This window comes from Triticum aestivum, chromosome 5A, assembly GCF_018294505.1.
Source record: "Triticum aestivum cultivar Chinese Spring chromosome 5A, IWGSC CS RefSeq v2.1, whole genome shotgun sequence".
NCBI classification, from domain to species: Eukaryota; Viridiplantae; Streptophyta; class Magnoliopsida; order Poales; family Poaceae; genus Triticum; species Triticum aestivum.
In genome coordinates, this window is record NC_057806.1 from 394,994,472 (window position 1) to 395,014,038 (window position 19,567).

At 42.8% G+C, this 19,567-nt stretch overlaps 1 protein-coding gene across 2 annotated transcripts; it reads right to left on the bottom strand.

Moving 5' to 3' along the window:
* Positions 1-3,563: 3,563 nt before the first annotated feature.
* LOC123103584 (ABC transporter A family member 7) lies at positions 3,564-10,113 on the bottom strand. Of its 2 annotated transcripts, XM_044525219.1 has the most exons (18): positions 9,863-10,113; positions 9,073-9,457; positions 8,892-8,974; positions 8,646-8,790; positions 7,289-7,402; positions 6,930-7,054; positions 6,677-6,835; positions 6,418-6,580; positions 6,177-6,302; positions 6,013-6,096; positions 5,567-5,928; positions 5,283-5,483; positions 5,077-5,186; positions 4,897-4,981; positions 4,592-4,720; positions 4,394-4,499; positions 4,188-4,276; positions 3,564-4,109 (listed from the first exon to the last, which is right to left on the bottom strand). In XM_044525219.1, exons 1-18 carry the CDS (start codon positions 9,935-9,937, stop codon positions 3,810-3,812), a joined length of 2,841 nt encoding a protein of 946 aa, XP_044381154.1. In that variant the 5' UTR covers positions 9,938-10,113; the 3' UTR covers positions 3,564-3,809. The 2 variants fall into 2 exon arrangements, with proteins under 2 accessions (XP_044381154.1, XP_044381155.1); XM_044525220.1 differs by lacking the exons at positions 7,289-7,402; positions 8,646-8,790; positions 8,892-8,974; positions 9,073-9,457; positions 9,863-10,113 and having other exon boundaries at positions 6,741-6,835; positions 6,930-7,060.
* Between the last annotated feature and the right edge of the window lie 9,454 nt (positions 10,114-19,567).

Genomic DNA, 19,567 nt, shown 5'->3' on the forward strand with positions numbered 1-19,567 from the left:
TAACAATACGTTGTTTCCTATGACTCAAGAAAGAGAAAAACGAAACTACAAAAACAAGAGTCTTAAGCTTCATATTCGTCGCATGAATATCAAGTCTTCACGGTCACACCAATTTCTTCATTTTCAAAGTCTTCAGAAAGCCAAAGTCTTCAGTTGAAGACATTCATTTTTAGGGGGCGACTTCCTCTGTAAATATCAAACTCCTCGTAGACTTATAGACCTGTGCACACTCACAAACACATTAGTCCCTTAACCTATAAGTCTTCAATACACCAAAATCACTAAGGGGCACTAGATGCACTTACAAACACACTTATTTAGTTCTTTGCTTCTATACCCAACTGCTTGGAAGTTTGCATATATGTGCCTAAGACAGAATCTTTGAGGTGAATCAGGGAACACCTCATTTATTGCCTTAAGTAACCCCTATACATTCAGAAAACAGGGTCACACATGAACACACTGAAATAGTTCTATGAAGTACTATACTATAGCAACAATGATCAATGATTTACTTGCTAACCTTTTGCTTGTCAGATATTATTGTGTATGTTCCAAATTTGTTACCACTACCAATGCAGCATCTTAGCTAAGTTAAAAGCCAAGTCCAACTGTCTCCATCTTCCTTGTCAACCACACCAAAAGCTATGGGGTAGATGTTGTTGTTGCCATCCCTTCCTGTGGCAGCAAGAATTTGTTGTCCATCCCTTCCTATGGGGTAGATGCAGTAAAACATTAGCTACAGACCAAATATGACCCAAAATTCATAATAGTAAATTCAACAACAATTACCTATAAATGGTCTGCAACCATTCAGAAACCCTTCCTTTGAAGCTGCCAAATAGTAGAACATGTACCTGAATCTAGGAGTGGGTGCAGGGTTTTATGGGTCAACAAATGTTTTTACAATACATCTGCTCCCAGGGTTTGTGTCAAGAACAGCTTGAAGATAATCCCTCAGTCTCAAGTACTGTTGCTTGTGGTCACCTTGCTTCACATCAAAAACCTTCCTCCTTGCCCTATATGCCAGACTTCTTAAAACATCAACTAAAAACTTAGTCTTAGTCTTTTTTATTAATGCATCCATAGGTGCTCTAATGTCTTGTCTCAATGCTGGTTGTACTGATTTGGACAACCACTTTGTAGTAACCTTTGTGTTCTCTGCACATGCTCCACAAGTGTGCAGCATATCACACTTCTTGATGCAGAAAGTTTTCTCATGAGCTATCTTAGAGGCACAGATATAAAAATCACATCCATGTGCTCTCTCTGAGCACCAAACAATAATCCTATCAGGGGCATTTCTGTGATACTGGAAATTCCTCAAAGTTCTGATGTGAAAATCCCTAAGTGCATCTCTGAACACATAAACATTGGTGAAGCACAATCCCTTACAAAGCTGTTCTTGTGGATCTTGAAGCTTTTCATTGAACCATACCCTTTCCTTTATCTTCTTCAACCTTCTCTTCCTACCACTTGGTAGTTTGAAAGCTCCTTCAAGCTCAGCTTCTTCATCACTAATTCCAGGATTGCCAGGAAAACAAAATTCATCTGCTTCAGGAAACCAATCTGGTTTTTCCTTCTTCTCAACCTCATGGTGTGATCTACTTGTTGGACCAGGATTTCTCACTGCCTTCAGCTTCTGGACCACCGATCTATTTTGTATTGCAGCTTCTTCTTCAGAGGAGGAGCCTATATGTAATTCCACATTGTTGCCATCTTCATCAGAAAGAAATTCAGACACATCAGTGTCACCTTCAAAATGGTTAAGGTCAGCTTCTCTCTGAAGATTGTTGTTCTTAAGCTCATCCTTTTTGTCTTTGGTTGCATCCACCAGTTTCGTGAAACTTTGTTGTATGTTAATGCAATGTTCAGCAAAATAACTATCTCTATTTTCATCTACATTAGAAGGCTCATCTGCTCTGACAACTCGTATGTTCACAATCTTTTCCTTATCTAATTGGATCAACATCTGCTGCACATCATCTTCACAATCAACATGCTCTAGACCTTCTATTCCTTTCTCCTCATCAACAACATAGTACATATAATCATCAGCTCCACAGCCCTCACACGCAATAAGAGAAACCAGAGTAATATATGATATGTCTGACTGGTAAATTCTTCTAACCACAGATTCTCTTGCTAGGAAATGAAACCAAATTTTCCACTTTGGGTCATCAATACTGCAACATAGATTAAGATAGTTATAATTAAACAGCCTGGATAATATTAAGATTTCTGACAATTAACTATTTTTCAGTTCTCTGACAGTTTGGATTCACTGAAAACACAACACAATGTTAAGGTTCCTAACAGATTTCAATTAACCATTGTGCACAAACATGGTTCTAATCTGAATCTAAGTGTGCAACTAGCCTATATACCATGCTTCTAAAATTAACCTAAAATTACATAAACACTATGAGAAATCAGTTGCCATACCTCGCTCCGCCATCAGGACGAGGAAGCTTGCGCCGGCCTCGACCTACGCTTCTTCTCGTCGACGGTACTACAACCGGAGGCGGCCTCACCGACATCTGGGACGGCTGTCATTGCGGTTGGGAAGGCTGTGGAACCACGAAGCCTGTGCTGCCTAGCCAGTTATCAACCTCGGAGAAGCCGGCAACAGCGCCTCCCACCATGTCGGGGGGGATGCCTCCAAGCGATTCGGCGCCGGAGTTTGCATCCATCGCTGCCATGAACGCCGCCGGCTAGGGTTAGGAGAAGAGCTCGAGGGAGAGTGATGGAGCAGGTGGGGACGAGCGGCCCGGTCGGCCAGCTTAGTCCTGGTCCGACCAGGTGCGACCGACGACCGACCCTAACGGCTACGCGCGAGCGCCGTTAGCCATTATCGTTGGCGTCCACCTGACATGTGGGCCACTGCTGTCAGAATCGGGTTTAAACGCTCTAAAACGGTCGTTTCGTCGACTTGGTAGTTTTTAGTCACGCGATTCCAATTTTTTGGTAGTTATCAGCCACTTTTAAAAAAGTGGTAGTTCTATGGGATGGAAACCCCAATTGTGGTAGTTTTTTGTCAAACACTCACCAAAGTACTAATATATTTACAGAATACATGAAGCAAAATATGATGAAAATGCTTTGTTTTACAAATGCTCTCTCCTGATTTAAAAAGGAATGACGTTTAGACATACCCAACTTTTTTTTACCTTTAACTTCAGCTAGAATATAAGTATAAATCCCAATGTTTGTTGTATTATAAAAGTATCTTCCAAGAAAAAATATATACATATAATTTTCACACATCCCGTCAAAATACTACCTCTAGTCCTTTTTCACTTCGCGTATTAGATTTGTGTCAAGTCAAACTCAACAAAGTTTGACCAAATTTATATTAAAAAATATCAACATCATGTCAAAAGATTTTACAAACTATGAGTGATTCAAATTTAAAACTTTAGAAATAAATAAATACAAAATGTTAAGTTGCTTGGGGATTGAACAAGGTGTTCGGAAATGCAAAATGGAATTTCACTTTCAGAAAGTGTTCAGGAAATAAATCTATCTGACAAACTAAAGTAACCAACGATTCTGCTCTGCAATAACACTGTCAAGAATCTGTCTCTGTTTTTCCTTTTTCCTTTTTGCACTTTCTCTCGAAAAGTTGAACCACATAAAAAATCATATATAAATAAGGTTTTCCCTTAAAAAAAACTACATGCTATGATTTTTTACCCTAGCACAGCCTACATGCTATGAACTCACAAGATTATCTACGAAGTCACATGGAATGCTTGGGGTTGGGGTCCCTTGGCCGTCCATGACGAAGACACTCTCCAGGTTACAATCTATGCAACATCATTGAACACCGGTGATCCCTTGGCAACCTTGATGAAGACATCCTCCAAGGTAGTGTCAACGAGACCCCAGGCATGTATACTGAGCCTGCTTTTCGCCCTCTCAACTGCATGAAAGACATCGGCTATTCTCACATCCTGCTTCGGCAGCTCAAACTTTTGAGTGCCAGAAAGACTGTAGATCTTGTTTGCCCTTGGTGATAGACGATGGACTAGCTCTTCGATCTCCGGCTCTTGTTCTGGAGATGTTGTCACAGTAAATATGTATGCACCCCCGTATCTTGCCTTCAGCTGTATGGCATTATAGTGGTAAATATTTTTAGAAGTGTTGCTACAGTAATTTTTATAAGGTTTAAGAAGATAATGTACCTCTTTGGGGTTTCCGAGGCACTGGAACTCGCCATCGACGAATATGCCAAGTCGGTCACAAAGTACTTCTGCCTCCTCCATCGAGTGTGCTGTCAGATGCATTTGAACAGATGATATTCATTGTTATTTTCAGATGCAGTAAAATGGTGGACAGGAGAGTCTATGATGTAGATGCATGAGTGGACAGGGAAAAGAATCATAATTACTAGTAAGAACAATTGCACGGTTTCTCTTAGCCTCCTTCACAATGTTCCACAGGTTATTTCTTGATGCCGGATCTAGTCCTGTACTTGGCTCATCCATGTAGACAACCTAAGGAATGTTTCCTTCAGCTTCAGAACCAATTTGCAAATAAATTTCTACAGTAAGGGTTGAAACTTGAAACATAAAAGCAAGAAGAATACTTTGGGGTCTCCGATTAATGATATTGCCACACTGAGCCTTCTTTTCATGCCTCCGCTGTATTTTCCCACTTGCTTATCACCAACACCACCATGAAACAGATTTACACTTTTCAGAGAATCATTAACAGCCTGATAATGAAAGAAAAGTTGATGTGTTTAAATGGGGCCAGCAATGCTGAAGAATAATACTGTACATACATTGAGATGCTGAATAATATGGCTGATGAATGAAGATAGCAGTTTGAATTCTCTTACAATGAAATGCAAGTACTAGACCAAAACAAAGTTACAGAGATTAGATGTACCTTCACTAATGCAGCACCTTTAAGATTCTTCAACCTAGCATAGAAGAATAGATGCTCTTTTCCCGTCAATGTTTCCCAAAGTAAGCTGCATTTCAGACAAGACCAGTTACCATGAGAAGACAATGTGATGTGGTAAAGAAAGCTAATGGCCAGATGAGCTATAAGTTGCAGTATAAATACTCATGCTGTGGGCACACGCCCATATTTGTATATATGTTATCCATATCCATCCTTATATCCATTCCATGTGCATAAGCAGTACCAGATGTAGGTTTAGTAAGTCCAACCATCTGAGGAAAGATCAGATCAAAGTTAATCAAGGTGTGTGGCAATACTTTACGCAACTTCCACGAAAAATGCCACTGCATGCTGTTTCAGTACTGTACCATACTAATGAATGATGTTTTCCCAGCTCCATTTGGGCCAAGCATTCCGAAGCATTGGCCTTTTGGTAGGGCCAAAGATAATCCTCGCACAGCCAGCTTGTCTGGGTTTCCATCCTTTCCAGGATAAACCTTCCTCAGATTGTCACAGATGATAGCTTGGTTTGCATTGGAATCCATCAATAATTGCTCAACTACTTGTCTCTGAATAGATATCAAAGCACGAGTATTAATACAAATGTGCTGTAGAAAAAGATGGAAGTGCCAAACTATGGCAGGTAACCTACTTCTTGAGCAACATCTTCTTTCTCCATATCAACGGCTACTTTATGATTCTGCTGCACAAAGCTACTTTGTAATGGTGGTGCATGTTTCTTCTGCAGACATCTAAAGAAGAGCAAGGGGTTTCCTACACTGCCACCTATTGAAGAGACTTGATCCAAATAGAATGCTAACACAAGCATCAATGCCCATTCTACAGTCATTACGATCAAGATATCACGCATTCCATTGATTGGGTCTTTCAAATTTTCCCACGTCATGCCAGTGGCTCCCATAGCATTTCCAGAGAATGCATATTGACCAAGCTCATACAGTCCTCGATAGAGCGAAAATCCTGGGACAATCTCCATAACTAATATCCAACCACCTGAGTAGACAATATGAACCTTGTTACTCATATGGCCATATAACATATAAATCGAATTGCAGATTGGCTAGGCCAGCAACTTACGGGGAAAATTTATGTCCTCAATAAAAAAGCGGAAAAGAAAGGCCCCTAGTAAGCCAGAGCCAAATACATAGATGTAACCAATCACTGCAGCAGGGGGGTAGACGAAATTTGTCAATTCCAAGAAGAAAATTTAGACTTCGATATTACAGGTTTAAGTCACTGACCTGTGGCTATCTTGACAGATGAAAAGAAAGATGCCACAAAAAAGGCAAAAGCAATCTGTAAATTTATATAGACAAAGAAAAAAACAATCTGTATGCCATAGCTATTGACTCTGAAGAAATTGAGACCTGCACAAAATAAGGTCAATTTGGAATACATATATATTTTTCCCACAAAAGCAGCTTCATGAGTAAAATTGGTTCTTTCAAGAATACTCGTAAATAAATTGTGAAAACTCATTACCTATCAAGGATCCAAAAATCACAAAAAATGTCATATACACAACCGATAGAATGAAGAAATAACCATAAGATATCATCCAGTAAGGTCCGTCCTTCAGACCTTGCATCTTCATCATAATTTTTAACTTTTGTTGCTTTTCATACACCAGATACGTCAACATAACCTGGAAAGGAGAGTTAATTTCCAAGCTCTACTGACTCTGTAATACACCCAGCCCTTTTGAGTGCACTTAAGGAATGTTACATCTCATCATACTCACTGGGAAAAGCAGTTCAACGATCCATGTGAAGAATAGCGGACTGATAAGAGAAGAGAGGTCGAACCTATAACTTGTTCCAACTTTGGGCATATCTTTTACATATTCCAATAACACTTCCATCCCAGGTCCTCGGATATATTTGAGATATGCGTTGGATACCTGTAGGAAACGAACACGATGTAAGAAAAGTTGCCATGTTCCACAATAAATTGGAAATACTCAGAGATGAATTAATGGGAAACAGAGCACATACAGCATTCACCAAGCGTGGAACTCGTAATGCTGCGATAAATGAAAATGCGGTTTTACCGCCATAGGTAGAGTTGTACCACACGTTTATACCGAGGCCATACTCCGTTGAGCTCAAGAAGTCATAACCTGCAAAGAACACAACTATAAACTATACATGGATGCAAAATAAGTGTTGCTAATGAGATTTCATTCTCATATTTGGGTAGATGAGCTCAAGCAATTATTAAGAACACGGGCAGCATTCAAGGGCCAGTTTATCAGAAGTTATTACGAAATTGTTTAACAAAATCTCACTGCTGTGTAAACCTGCTACAAATGCAAAGAGGCAAAAAATTGGTGCTACAAAGATAGGAAGATAACCTGCAATAAACTCGTTTGTTTTTCCTCCTCTTTGTATATAACCCTTTAATAATACATCATTGATAACTGATGTACTCTCACGCCACAACAACACACCTTCAACACACTGTATATCTGGTTCATTTCATAAAGACGTCAGAGCAGCAATAATAGCAGGTCTAAAAAAGAATCCAAACAAAAGATTAACATGTCTAATTATTCTGGTCAAACAGACTACACAAAAAGTCAGTGTTCCGTAGTCAGTACCAGTAATTATAACCATACCAAGATACAAAATCCACTGATTCACAATTAGTTTTTCTCTAACATAGTAACTAGTCAATTTGTTCCTGTCTGATTGTATTAAAAGCAGAATGCAAACAAGAAAATGTGAAAGTGAATTATGAATTATTTATAATCCATGTTTTGAATAGCGGATAGCAGGTTTGTATTCTTTGTAATGGATTAGCTTCACTATAACGGATATTGGATAGTGGGTGCTATAGCGAACGCTATATTCCCAGATCATTTATGAAAATATTCATCATTTTGAGTTATGTGTATAACTGTATATGCAGAAAGGTTTGTTGTAAAAAAACTAACATGGAATAAATACTATGTATTTATTTACGGGACATAATACACACATATTGTCAAACAAAACTGCAATTTCAGCTTACACATTGCTACAGTTGCTACCTCACATCGCTACAAAGGTACCATTGCTCTCTCGGCTGCACAATACCGCTTGTTTTACTCTAGACCATCATTCTGAACCACTATGTTTTACCCTGCCACCGCTAAACAGAAGCTACACCGACTGTCAAGTATATAATATATATAATTAGGAGAATCTTTATACAGAAGTATGTATTTTTAGATATTTGCATGCTTCAGTTATTTTCCACACAAAAAGGGCATGCACTTTAACTAGTTATGAATATTCCAACATAAGATCCATGTAAAGGCACTCGCAGTCACCCAACACTTAGAGCTGTACGAGGTTGTTCTGCTAGTCCACAGTAACTGCCATTTGCAAAGTTTGGACCTTTTGGTGTTTCTGTATTTTCTCATCTTCTTTTATGTTTGTCGGTCATTTTGAAGCCTAGGGTGTTATTGTATTTGTCATTCTGTGGTCTTCTTCTTTCTAATACAAAGATGTGCAGGTCACTTGCGTATTCGAGGAAACAGAAGGACCCATCAAAGACTGAACTATTGAAAGTCCACATCTAAATAGAGTTCCTTCAAATGCAGATAAATTTTGGTGTAAAACAGTACGTCACATATCTACACTTAAGCTACTTTCCAGTAAATTAATTTAAGTTTCCCAATACAAAACTGTAAATTAAATACCTTACGGAAGGAAGTTTTAACTTACTTAGCAGGAGGGGTATGCCCCCGGCATTATATGAAATGGTCTGCGACAAGTAGGGCACACACTGAGGCTGGAGCAGATACAAAGTATCCGAAGAAGAAAATGCAGGCTCTACCAATTGTGTATACCCTGGAATGGTGTCTGAACCCTGAGACAAATCAACACAACCAGTACTTCCGTAAACACAACAAAAGAAGCCATGCAACTTATACAAGAGAAAAAGCTTAATTGGGCATAGAAGGAACTCACAACAACTATCCTGGAGAGAGCATCAAGATAATCTGTCACATTAAGAGTGGGAGCGAAAACAGGAAACAGACCTCCTGCAACACCTGTCAATTGGAAAACGGGAAGTACTCAACAAGTAAGATACATCGATCTTAATTATGAACAGTTGGTATGCATAGAGTTGCATTGTGGAAGCACGTACTTTCAGCAAACCCTCGGTCCTTTCCAGTGATGAGGACACTGGCAGGGCAAGACAAAGAGTCACGGCATGACGGATCGGGCAAATCATCAAATGGCTGGGAGACGGTTCTGACAGCCCGGAACTGAGGCTGGGGAACCTGAATCAGTGCTGGCCACCGCGGCGGGCTGGGAATCGCGCAGCTCCAGACCTGCTCCAGCGTCGAGTATTGGACGCCACACTCCCTCTTCCTGCAGGTCCCGTATATGTCGGTGTCGACGCAGGCACAACCGCAGTTGTACTTGGGCTTGTCGAGCTCATTGTTGATGATGTTCTGGAGCACGAGGAGCAGAACGCAGATGAGGATCGGGAAGATGGTGATGCCAATGTTTGTCTTGAGGTTCCGTTTCTGCATCGCAGTCAGCCATGAAGAGGGTCAGATGCTGCATTACTGCGTTATAAGAATGTGCATGCCTACAAGAAATCTTATTAAAGGGCATCAAGGTTTTAAGAAACATGCGGCGTTCCATGCTGCCATGTACTAGTCTGCAACGCCGTCGAATCCTAGAAAAGCTGGACCAGCAGATTTATGCCGAACTCGGCTGGTGCCAAAATTTCAGCGGCGCCACTGGAAATTCTCGAAACACACAGGATCAACGGAACTTTCCGCGCTCTACCCACCGGGAACCAATTGCGTCTCCGAGAACCGTGCAGGCATACTCACAAGCACGTGGTGGGCGCACCCAAAGCGGCGTATCAACTATCAACACAGCACAGAGTAGATAAAAGCGAACAGGCAAGGGAGGAGAATTGCCTGGAGGCAGAGGTTCTTGCGGAGGAGCGCGTTGGCCTGCGTGAGGAAACCCGCGGGGCGCCTCCGGGAATCCATGGGGAGGATGGCTTAGGTCTGGAGGAGGAGGAGGCGGGGAGATGGGGAAGAGGAGCAGATGCGCATGGAGGCGCTCAGAATCAGGAGAGCTGGGATTCGGGACGAAACCGATCGAGGGGTTTAACTTTACCCCGGTTATATAGCCGTCGGGATGAAGGACTCCCGCGCTGGCCGAGCTTTATGTGTGGGCGAACTTTTCTTTCTCTGGTCCTGATCATCCGCCGACCAAGCTGTTTTCCACCAACCACCCCTGGAGCTGTGTGGGTGTGTGGACTGTGGAGTGTGTGACTTTTGGAAGCTTTGTGCCAACTGTACCCTTCCGTTTTGAATTATTAGATGTTTTACTTCTTTTCTGAATCAAATGTATATAGACGTATTTTTGCGTGTTTGTTCACTTATTTTGGTATGTATTTAATTTATTTAAAATGTTTTATAATCCGAAACAAATGCTATACATATCTACTATATTCTATATACCATTAGAAAAAGAGCGAGTTGCGAAGATCTAGCGCATCTCACCCGTTCAAACGCGTCTATCCAATGGTCTATGTTGCTCCGGTGTTTTTAGCGTGTAACTAAATCGTACCTAATATCAACTTTAGTGGTAGCCACGTAACTACATCCTACCCAATATCAACATGCGTGCAACGCAATTGATATCTTTCCTAATATAGTGTTTTAATTATATTCTACTCCCTTCGTCTCACAATGTAAAACTTTTTTTCAAGCTAAACTAGCTTTAGAAAACATCTTACATTGTGCGATAGAGTAGTACCTAATTTCAACCCGCAAACTATATCTTTTTTAATACTACTACTAATGTGCAATGCAATTAATATCTTTTGTGATATGATAACATGCATTGCACGTACAGAATTACTAGTGTACACAAATACGGCAAGTACTCCCTCCGTAAACAGGTACAAGATGTTCTACGTAGCTCTTTTTTATTAAGATGTATATAGACACATTTTAATGTATTTATTCACTCATTTCAGTCTGTATCTAGTCCATATTAAAGTATCTAAAATGTCTTACGTTTGTGTATGGAGGGGGTATTATTTTCTGATGGGAAATATGACAAGCATTAATTCTGTCAAAATTATCACACAACTGTCCGATTTGTTTCGTATTCCATGGAATTGTACCTGTGCTGCGCGAAGAAATGAGGGCGGCGTCCCTTAGTTGATCTCATTATTTGTAAAGCTTCAAATTAGTTTGGTAGCAGAGTTTTTTAAAGCCCATAGTATTTGAAAACTTAGCTATATCAGCATAAGGGCAATGAATATTTTAATTTTTCAAAAACTGTGGCTTTTCACAGTTTTGGCAATACTACCGAAATGTCTGGCCGGCACTGCCTTTGTCATAGTTTTGACCGCTAGATACGCATGGACGAGGGTTGAACGTACTAACTCAGTGACACTTAACATCAAAGTACGTATTTATAACCATGCGATTATCTGAAAACTCCAAAAATATTGCGCTGTCAAACGTAGCCTTCATGTTTTATGGCTGATATATAGAAACCGAGTAAAATGACCCGGCGGCGTTTAGTGCAATAGATCATCACAGCCATATGCCCATATCGAGTCTTTTGCGGGCCCTATAGAAGTTGCAATTGCATACTTGCACCCAATTTGCAGTTACCGGACTGTGATCTGCTGAACTTACTTTATGGTTTGGCGTGAGAAACAGTCACGACAACATAAAAGGAGACTTGGTCCACTGTGATGTTATGCCAAACGGAACAAACCGAAGATAAACGCAGGTGTGTATGCTTTTGACAGAGGGAGCGCATACCGCCGCAGAGGGTGAAAGCAAGCCAGTCTTGCGTTTGTCACATCGTATCATCTGGTCACACCACCGTGTCCGTGTGGCGTGGTCATATTCATGTTGCCATGCCATGTGGCGAGGGACGCACGCAGCAACTCAACTCTTTGTTGTGATTGTCATTTTCCCCATCCGCGTATACTGGTTTGTTTCTACTGTACTCCCTCCGTAAAGAAATATAAGAGCGTTTAAATCACTGCAATAATGATTTAAATGCTCTTATATTTGTTTACACAGGGAGACTACTTCTCAGGCTGTCAGCCAGCTCCGCACCCGGCCACCCACTAGAAAGAGAAACCTTGTAGTATGATTCATTACGTACAGAGATAAAATAATTGGTACAGGTTAATCAGTACCAGCAACAGAGGGTACCAATAACAGAATTGAGTTCAGTCTTCAGTCTTGTGGTAGGTAACGTGCACACAGCTTTTGCTGCAAGATCAGGCACCAGAGGCGCAATCTGCTTGCTAACCGACAGCAAAGTGAACAGGCGCCGGGTCTGTACGAACTCTACGAAATCGGTATAAGCATTTGAGATTTGAAAAAATCGCAGTAGTAGCATGTATGCTATCAGCAGCAGGTATCATCCAAGATCCTAGTAGAGAGCAAAATCAAGATTCTGAAGCAGCGATATGGCGCTAATCCGTGCTGCAGGAGAAGAAACACAAGTGCTAATGTGATCGGCTATTTCTGCTTCACGTGTCTCTGCGTTCAGATAACTGCACGATCAAAACCGAAACTGATGCAATTTTCAGGCGCGCATGGTCAGCTGCTCTCTGCTTTCTGTTAGATTTATTAGTAGGCCTCAGCTCACTAAATCTTTGGACACCTGCCGCGCGGTAGGCCGTCGGCCCATGTAAGCTTCTGCACTCGGGACGAACAACTGTTACCTTGGCACATCCTCCTCCTTCTCTTCTTTCTCCTTATCCGAAGACGATTCTTCCTCCTCCTCTTTATTTTCTCCTCCTTGTTCTTCTTCGGACACCTTTCCCGCCGCCGCCGCATTCGGTTGCTTGGAGTCGGTGTCCCGTGGCTTCACGGCGGGCGGCGGCACGACGCCACCCTGTGAGGTCGTCCGTGGTGCCATGAAAAGGCCGCGCGCGAGGCTGGTGCTTGGAGGAGGGCCGCCTGCGGCGAAGCCGAAGCTCATCCCCGCACTAGGGTTTTCGGCAGCGGCAGAGGGGTCGCGGGTGTAGGGAGGGGTTGGGGGATGTCGGCGCGGCCTTCCATCGGTCGGATTTCGCCGGCGGCAGCGCGGGGCGGGGCGAAGGCGGGGCGACCGGAGAGGTTGGCGGCAGTTGGTCGCGGGCGCTCGAATGTCCAGCGCGCGGTAGCGGGCGCACGAAATAAGCGGTGCGCGATGACGTTTTCCTCCGCGCGCTGTACCGGTTATACCATGCGCACGATTTTTGCGCGACTTCTGGAGCGCCCATTTTGGCTTCACGCACGCAAAAAAACAGTTTTTTTCCAACGCGCGGCTAAGATAGCGCACGATTTTTGCGCGACTTCTGGAACGCCCGTTTTGGCTCCACGCGCGCAAAAAAAACAGTTTTTTTTCAACGCGCGACTAAGATAGCGCACCTGATGAAGATGCTCTAATGAGAATCTGAACCGGGGTGCGATTGCAACCGTCTGCCGGGGTAAGGACGGCATTTTCCAAGGAGCGTCGGCAGTGGTCTTCAATGGGAGTGACTGATCCTGCTACCCTCGAAGCAAATGCATATAGAGAAGCCATTGCTTTGGTGGAGGACTTGCATGTAGATAAAGTACTAGCAATGTGTCTGTGGGTGTAACGGATACAAAGTAGAATAATGTGTTCATAAACTTGGAAGAAAAACACTCTAGTTTTGATCTATATCACTAAAAATATACTTGTATTAGGTTTCACTCAGAATATATTCCTTATGGTTATTTTGGTGAGGTGAGGTAGAGATGTGATTGGTTTCAAGATACTAAGGCTAGTCATAGTGGAAAGTAACTTACACTAGTGTCATGCATATGACATTAGTCTATATTACTATCTTCATGATGGGGAGTAACATAGAGGTAGTGTCATAGATGATTGTATTTATTAGCTTGTAGACTCATATCGCCTTGAAAAAGTGTTATGTGATGGTAACATAGTATGTTACTCCAAACACCCCTCTCCTCATTAACTATCTGCCACATAGGCAAACTTATCTTGGGGTACGTTATGTTGCTGGCTAAGTTACTTCCACTATGACCAGTCTAAGGGGTTTTCTACAATTGAAGCAGAGAAGTGAGGTCTTGTTTTAAAAATGCCACAGCTTACTTCACAGTCGTTAGATGCATATCTGATGGTCAGAAATGACAGATGGCAGATACACCATCATCACTAACTGAATCTTTTATAGGAGTAAAGAAATGTTGCAACAGACTGTATGAGAGTCGTCAACGAGCTTTGAGATGTCACACATTTTGACCCCTACCTACCGCATGGTTCTCATAGATATTCAGACCAGGGCAGCGACACCATATGAAGTATCCTTTAGACATGAAAAACGTGAGTCCATGATGAACCACATAGATTAGCCAAGCTAGCAACTTATTTAGATGTGGATAGACGTGTTTGGCTGGATTTACCACTAGATCACCTTTGTATCCCTCGGACTTTTGAATTTTGAATTTATAAATTGCATGCCATTACTAAACAAAATTGTGTATGAGAATATTAAAAAATGTTAAACATGTATAAAAATATTTCTGGTGTATGCGACAAATGTACAACATGTAAAAAAGGTAGGCATTAAAAACATGTATTTAAAAAGTGTAATCATGTATTAGATAAATGTTAAGCATGTTACTAATGTATAAAAAAATCTAAGGCGTACATGAAGAAAATAGAAATCAAAACATATTTTTGTTTTTTTTTATAATTATGTATTTATAAAATGTGAAGTGCGTATAAAAAATGTTTTTGATATATACAAAAAATGTACAACCTGTATGAAAAAGTAGTCATTGAAAATATATATTGTGAAAAATGTTAATCATTTATTTAAAAAATGCTAAACATGTATAAAAATATCCTTAATGTATAAAAAATGTATATTATCCGTGAAATAAGTAGATATGTGTTGAAAAAGGAAAAATAAACAAATAAATAAAATAAAAGAACAAAGAAGACCAAAAAACAAAGCAAAAGGAAAACGTTTTTTAGGCAAACAAAAGGAAATCGTAAAAAATGCATTGAAACCTGCTCCAAGAAATCCCTATTGGGCCGGCTCATCTCGGGCTCGCTGCAGTAGGCGAGACATAGCTCTCGCTGGCTTGCAGACCCATAAGCCAACGTTTGCCTTGGAGCCCGCCTCAGGGCTTGGTTTTGCAAAGTTCAATGTTGATGGTGCAGTTTTACGAAATGATAGAAGGAGTTGTTGTGGCTATTTGCCGAGAGCAAAACGGCCTCTATCTTGGCTCATCTTAGTTGCATTTAGTGGCATAATTGGTGTACGACTCTAGAAGACCTAGCATGCCGGGAAGCCCAAGAGCCAAGACCTTGCCAATAACCTAATAGCTTTGGATTGTGTCACAGTTGTAAAGGATATCTTCGATAAAGTAGGTTGGCATCATGGAGGGATAGTCAATTAATGCTCGTGTAATTTCGAGAAATGCAACTTCACATATAACAGTCGAGGTAGAGTTGATGTTTAGGTAAATACTCTCTAGATTTTAATTTTGGACGTCATGTCCGGCTTGCCGCACCACATGCTCATGTAACAATTCCTCTGTTTGCAGCCAATTTTTTTTTATATTTTCTGTGTTTTCCATTAAAAATGTTCACTAATTTTACTAAAGTGGCCTAAATTTTATAATAATATATATTCATGAGTTGAGTATAAAAAAATTCATGTATTTTGGAAAATGAAACCAGAGAAACAAAAACAAAAATGTTCATGAATTTAGAAATCTTTGTGGATACTAAAACTGTACATGGTACTCTTTATAATCGATCATCTACTTTCATATTTCCAATCATGTTCAGTACACAAACAATTTGTACAAGAGAGCTACAAGTTTTCTGTTAGGTATCAAGCTATCAACAACAGCATGACTTGTTATAGCACCTTGCTAGCAACGACAATCACGATGCAATCTCGCCTTCCTCTAGGTCTTCTTTGAAGCTTTGGCGGTGCTGCTGCTGCTGCTGCTTCCGGTCGTCGTCGTCAAGCTTGAGGCAGAGTCCAATCTGCCGCAACAAGTTGTAGTTGTTGGGCCTCGCCGTGTTGTACTCATCAATGCCGAGCCTCTTCAGATCCTCTGGGTGTAGGGTATCGTCGGGCATTGCCGTCTTCTCCATCTGGAGCAGCTCCTGACGGGCCTTCTCCCTCGCCCGGGCTGACAACACATGCGAGACAGGGCTTCCGGCGCAGCATGGCGGCGTGCGCGCGGGAGGTGTAGGGCGGGGGAGGCGTGGGGCGGAGGAGCTTCGGCTACGTGCGGGGGAGCTGCGGGGGAGCCGAGTAGGGGAGCTCCGGCGCGGGAGAGGAGCGAGGGAGACGACATGAGTTAGGGGCTTGTCGGGAATTCGCTGGGTTTTTTTCTGAAAAAAGACCACGAGGACAAGATTTATGGGACGGAGGGAGTATTTAGGAACGGCGGAAGTATATTTGAATTCTTTGCAACAATATTGGACTTCAGACCGTCTTGCGGCAAGAGGGTTGCCGCACCAGCCGTGTTGCCCGGCATGCTTGCAAGGACCGGTATGTTTGGTTTGATGTGCTAGAGGTTAGAGGTTGGAAAAACTTCACACCGACGACTCAAGCTGCTACAATAGTGGCTTGGTGGACGGCGACGAGTGAGGTGCTGCAGGAGGTAGCAAGGAGGGGGGGGGGGTGAACACACTAATCATCCTAGTCTTGCATTCCATCTGGAAGGAGAGGAATCGTAGAGTGTTCGACAACGTGGCTATGACTAGGAATGGTTTGGTGTCGCTTATTTGGGATGAGTGGAGCGTGTGGCAGTTCATGCGGCGGTACAAACTAGCTGGGCGTGGTAAGGTGGGCTTTAGGGAGCAGTAAACTTGCAATGTTACCAGTGGTGTGTGGTGCCTAGGGAGTGGGGACCTCATATATCTCGAGTGCGCCGTTGTAAAGTTTCAAGTTTTTCTTCTCATAATGAATCGAAGCGCAAGTCTCATGTGCGTAACAAAAAAAATCTTTGCAACAACCAACAATGAACTTTCCTTTCTTGTAGATTGATGCGATTCTGTTTGAGATAGAGTTTCATAGCTTGCTCAACCATTTGGAGGTGGCTAGCCCTGAATCTGGCAACAAGACGATTGTGGGAAGGCTCTTAGAAGCAAAAGCAAGAAAACTGACGCCATAGAAGAGGTGTCTACAGTTGCTTGATGGATGGTCATCAGTTTTTTGGGTTGTCCCTATGGCATGGCCTGCCTTTCTGAATTTGGCCGTGTATGTGGTCTTCGGCCGAGGTTCTCTTGTTGGGGGTTTCTTTGTGTTGTGGAAATATGGGGGTGGTGCTCATTGCATTTTGGATATGGTTGTCAGATTAACCGTGCACTCACTGGGTTGCATGCTCTATGAGTAGCTCGCATGTGGTTTGTTTGTATCTGTTTTCGTCCGGTTTTATGTTAATTAATTGGGCAAATCTTTTATGCTTTAATTAATCGGTGAGGCAATTTTTTGCCTCCGTTTAAAAAAACTTTCCTTTCTTGTCATGGATAGCAACTCCATTGGTTCCCTTTAGACTATCTTCAATCAAAAGAAGCATCAAAGTTAGGGCATGTTTGGTTACTTTCTAAGCAAGGCCTAGTTGGAAGGAGGAAAACGAGTCAGGCTAAGCAGGGCTTGGTTAAGAAAAAACGAGGCAAAAGACGACGTTGTCAAGTAGTTTCGTTGTATGCATAAAGTGTCTTGCCATTGTGAAAGCAATTTTCACATGGTTTTTGGTTGCATACATACATGGTGATTAGAAGTTAACAACTACACTTAACAGGAAGATTACAGTACATGTGCTTCGGCCGCAACCAAAACGACTATGGCAGAGGGAACCACGTGCACGTCTACCGCTCGGCACCAGCACTGCCGTCGATGCTGGTGTACCAGCCGCCGCCCGCCATCGCTATTAACGAGGCCGGGCACAAGGACGACACAACGTAAATGGCGGCCGCCGCGAGAAGCGAGACGACTACCCATGACGACGGGAAGAAGTGCAGTACGTAGCCGCCACCTCCGGCAGCACCTCTTCATCACGTACTCATGCATGGCCGACCCCACCATGTCGCTGCACTCCTCCCACGTCACGTCCGGGCGCACGCCCAACATCGCCTTGATCTCCGCCTTGTTGACAAACTTGCCGGCGTCCACCAACGCATACAACCACTGCTTGGCGAATCGTAGAGCGTGGCGAGGTCCGTGACGTTTTGCAGTCGGCCGAGCACGCGGCCCCGCGTGTCCGACGCCTCCCGCCACCACCTCCGTCTGCAATGCCTCTAGCTCCCCACACTGCCGTGCGTTGACGAGCCCCGTGAAGTAGGCCGAGTCGGCGTGCGTGGCCACCTACACGACAGGGTGCGTGAGCCCGTTCCCGATGGCCACGCCGCAGAGGATGTTCGCCGACGGCGGGCTGGTCCCTGGGGATGAGGACGACCGGGTGACGACACGACGCTAAATCTGATGCCAAGCGATTGTTGAGGAAGAGCAGCGGAAGCGGCGATTCCAGGCAAAGGGGTTGCGGGGGAGCACGGGGCCGCCAGGGTCAGTGCCCGGCGGAGCTATGGCGACTGGCGACATGGCGTGGGGCGAGGACGAGGACGAGGTGGATGCGCCGTGTAGGAGGTCAGGGAGGCCGGATCTGACGTTTTTTGGCTATGTTCCCACCAAAGGTACTACTAGACAATTGCTATCAATTCCATCGATGATGCCTGCCTCAAAACTGGCGACTAAACTTGATCTGCTGGCAGTGCTCACGAGTAGAATTCCCACTCATGTTTAAACCAGATTTTTCTCATATATTTTTGTGATAGTCACATCGATTTGCCTACAAATGACTAATAAATTCGAAGGGTTACAAATCTCCTTGTTTATATTGTTCCTTACAAAAATGGGTGATTTACGTGAAAATGACCGCTACTCGTACCCTTGCCACCGCTTCGATGACACCATCCCGATGACTATCGCAAAAGTACCCGATGTTGATTCATAGTACAGGCGCCCCAATATCTGTGTCTATCCATTTGCACTATATAAAGGAGAGGAAAACCCTCGAGGAGTCTGAAGGGTTTTGAGTTTGCCACTTTACCTTCCCAGTAGTCACCATTCCCATCCACATCGCCTTTGTGCTGCCACCATCGCCATCTCCACCACCATAGCCTCCATCTACATTAGTTTAATTACTTGCAATCAATATTACATCATGATCATGAGCATTGTAAGACTTGCAATCATTTATCTTCAAGTAACTTTGCTTATAATGTCTATTCTTTGTGATTTATTCGCGATGTGTGAATAGTCCCCTCGGGCTAAGGGCTGAGGCTTAGCTTCGCAGCCCCATGTATGTGCATTAGGAGATTGTTAGTTTACTTTGAGATAATATTATTTATATATGTTGTGCAACTATATTGTCTCTTCTCTCTACCTCAATCATAGGGTTCGCTGGTACCTAAGATACTGAAGATCGAAACACAGAGGGTTAAAGTGTTGAGAGGAGTTGAAAGCTATGTTAAACGTCGGTTATAGTAAGATTAATATGATAGCTGGAATAAAACCTTTAGTGGTAATTATGGTGTAGTCAGTAAACGCCTAATGTGTTTGTCTGGTT

Bases quoted from the DNA above. Each gene is read 5' to 3' on its own strand.
- LOC123103584 (XM_044525219.1), bottom strand. From the start codon at position 9,937: ATGGATTCCCGGAGGCGCCCCGCGGGTTTCCTCACGCAGGCCAACGCG. The intron at 8,975-9,072 runs GTACGTGCTTCC...TCCAATTGACAG, and splicing joins GGACCGAGGGTTTGCTGAAA to GTGTTGCAGGAGGTCTGTTT. The intron at 8,791-8,891 runs GTGAGTTCCTTC...GATTTGTCTCAG, and splicing joins CTCTCTCCAGGATAGTTGTT to GGTTCAGACACCATTCCAGG.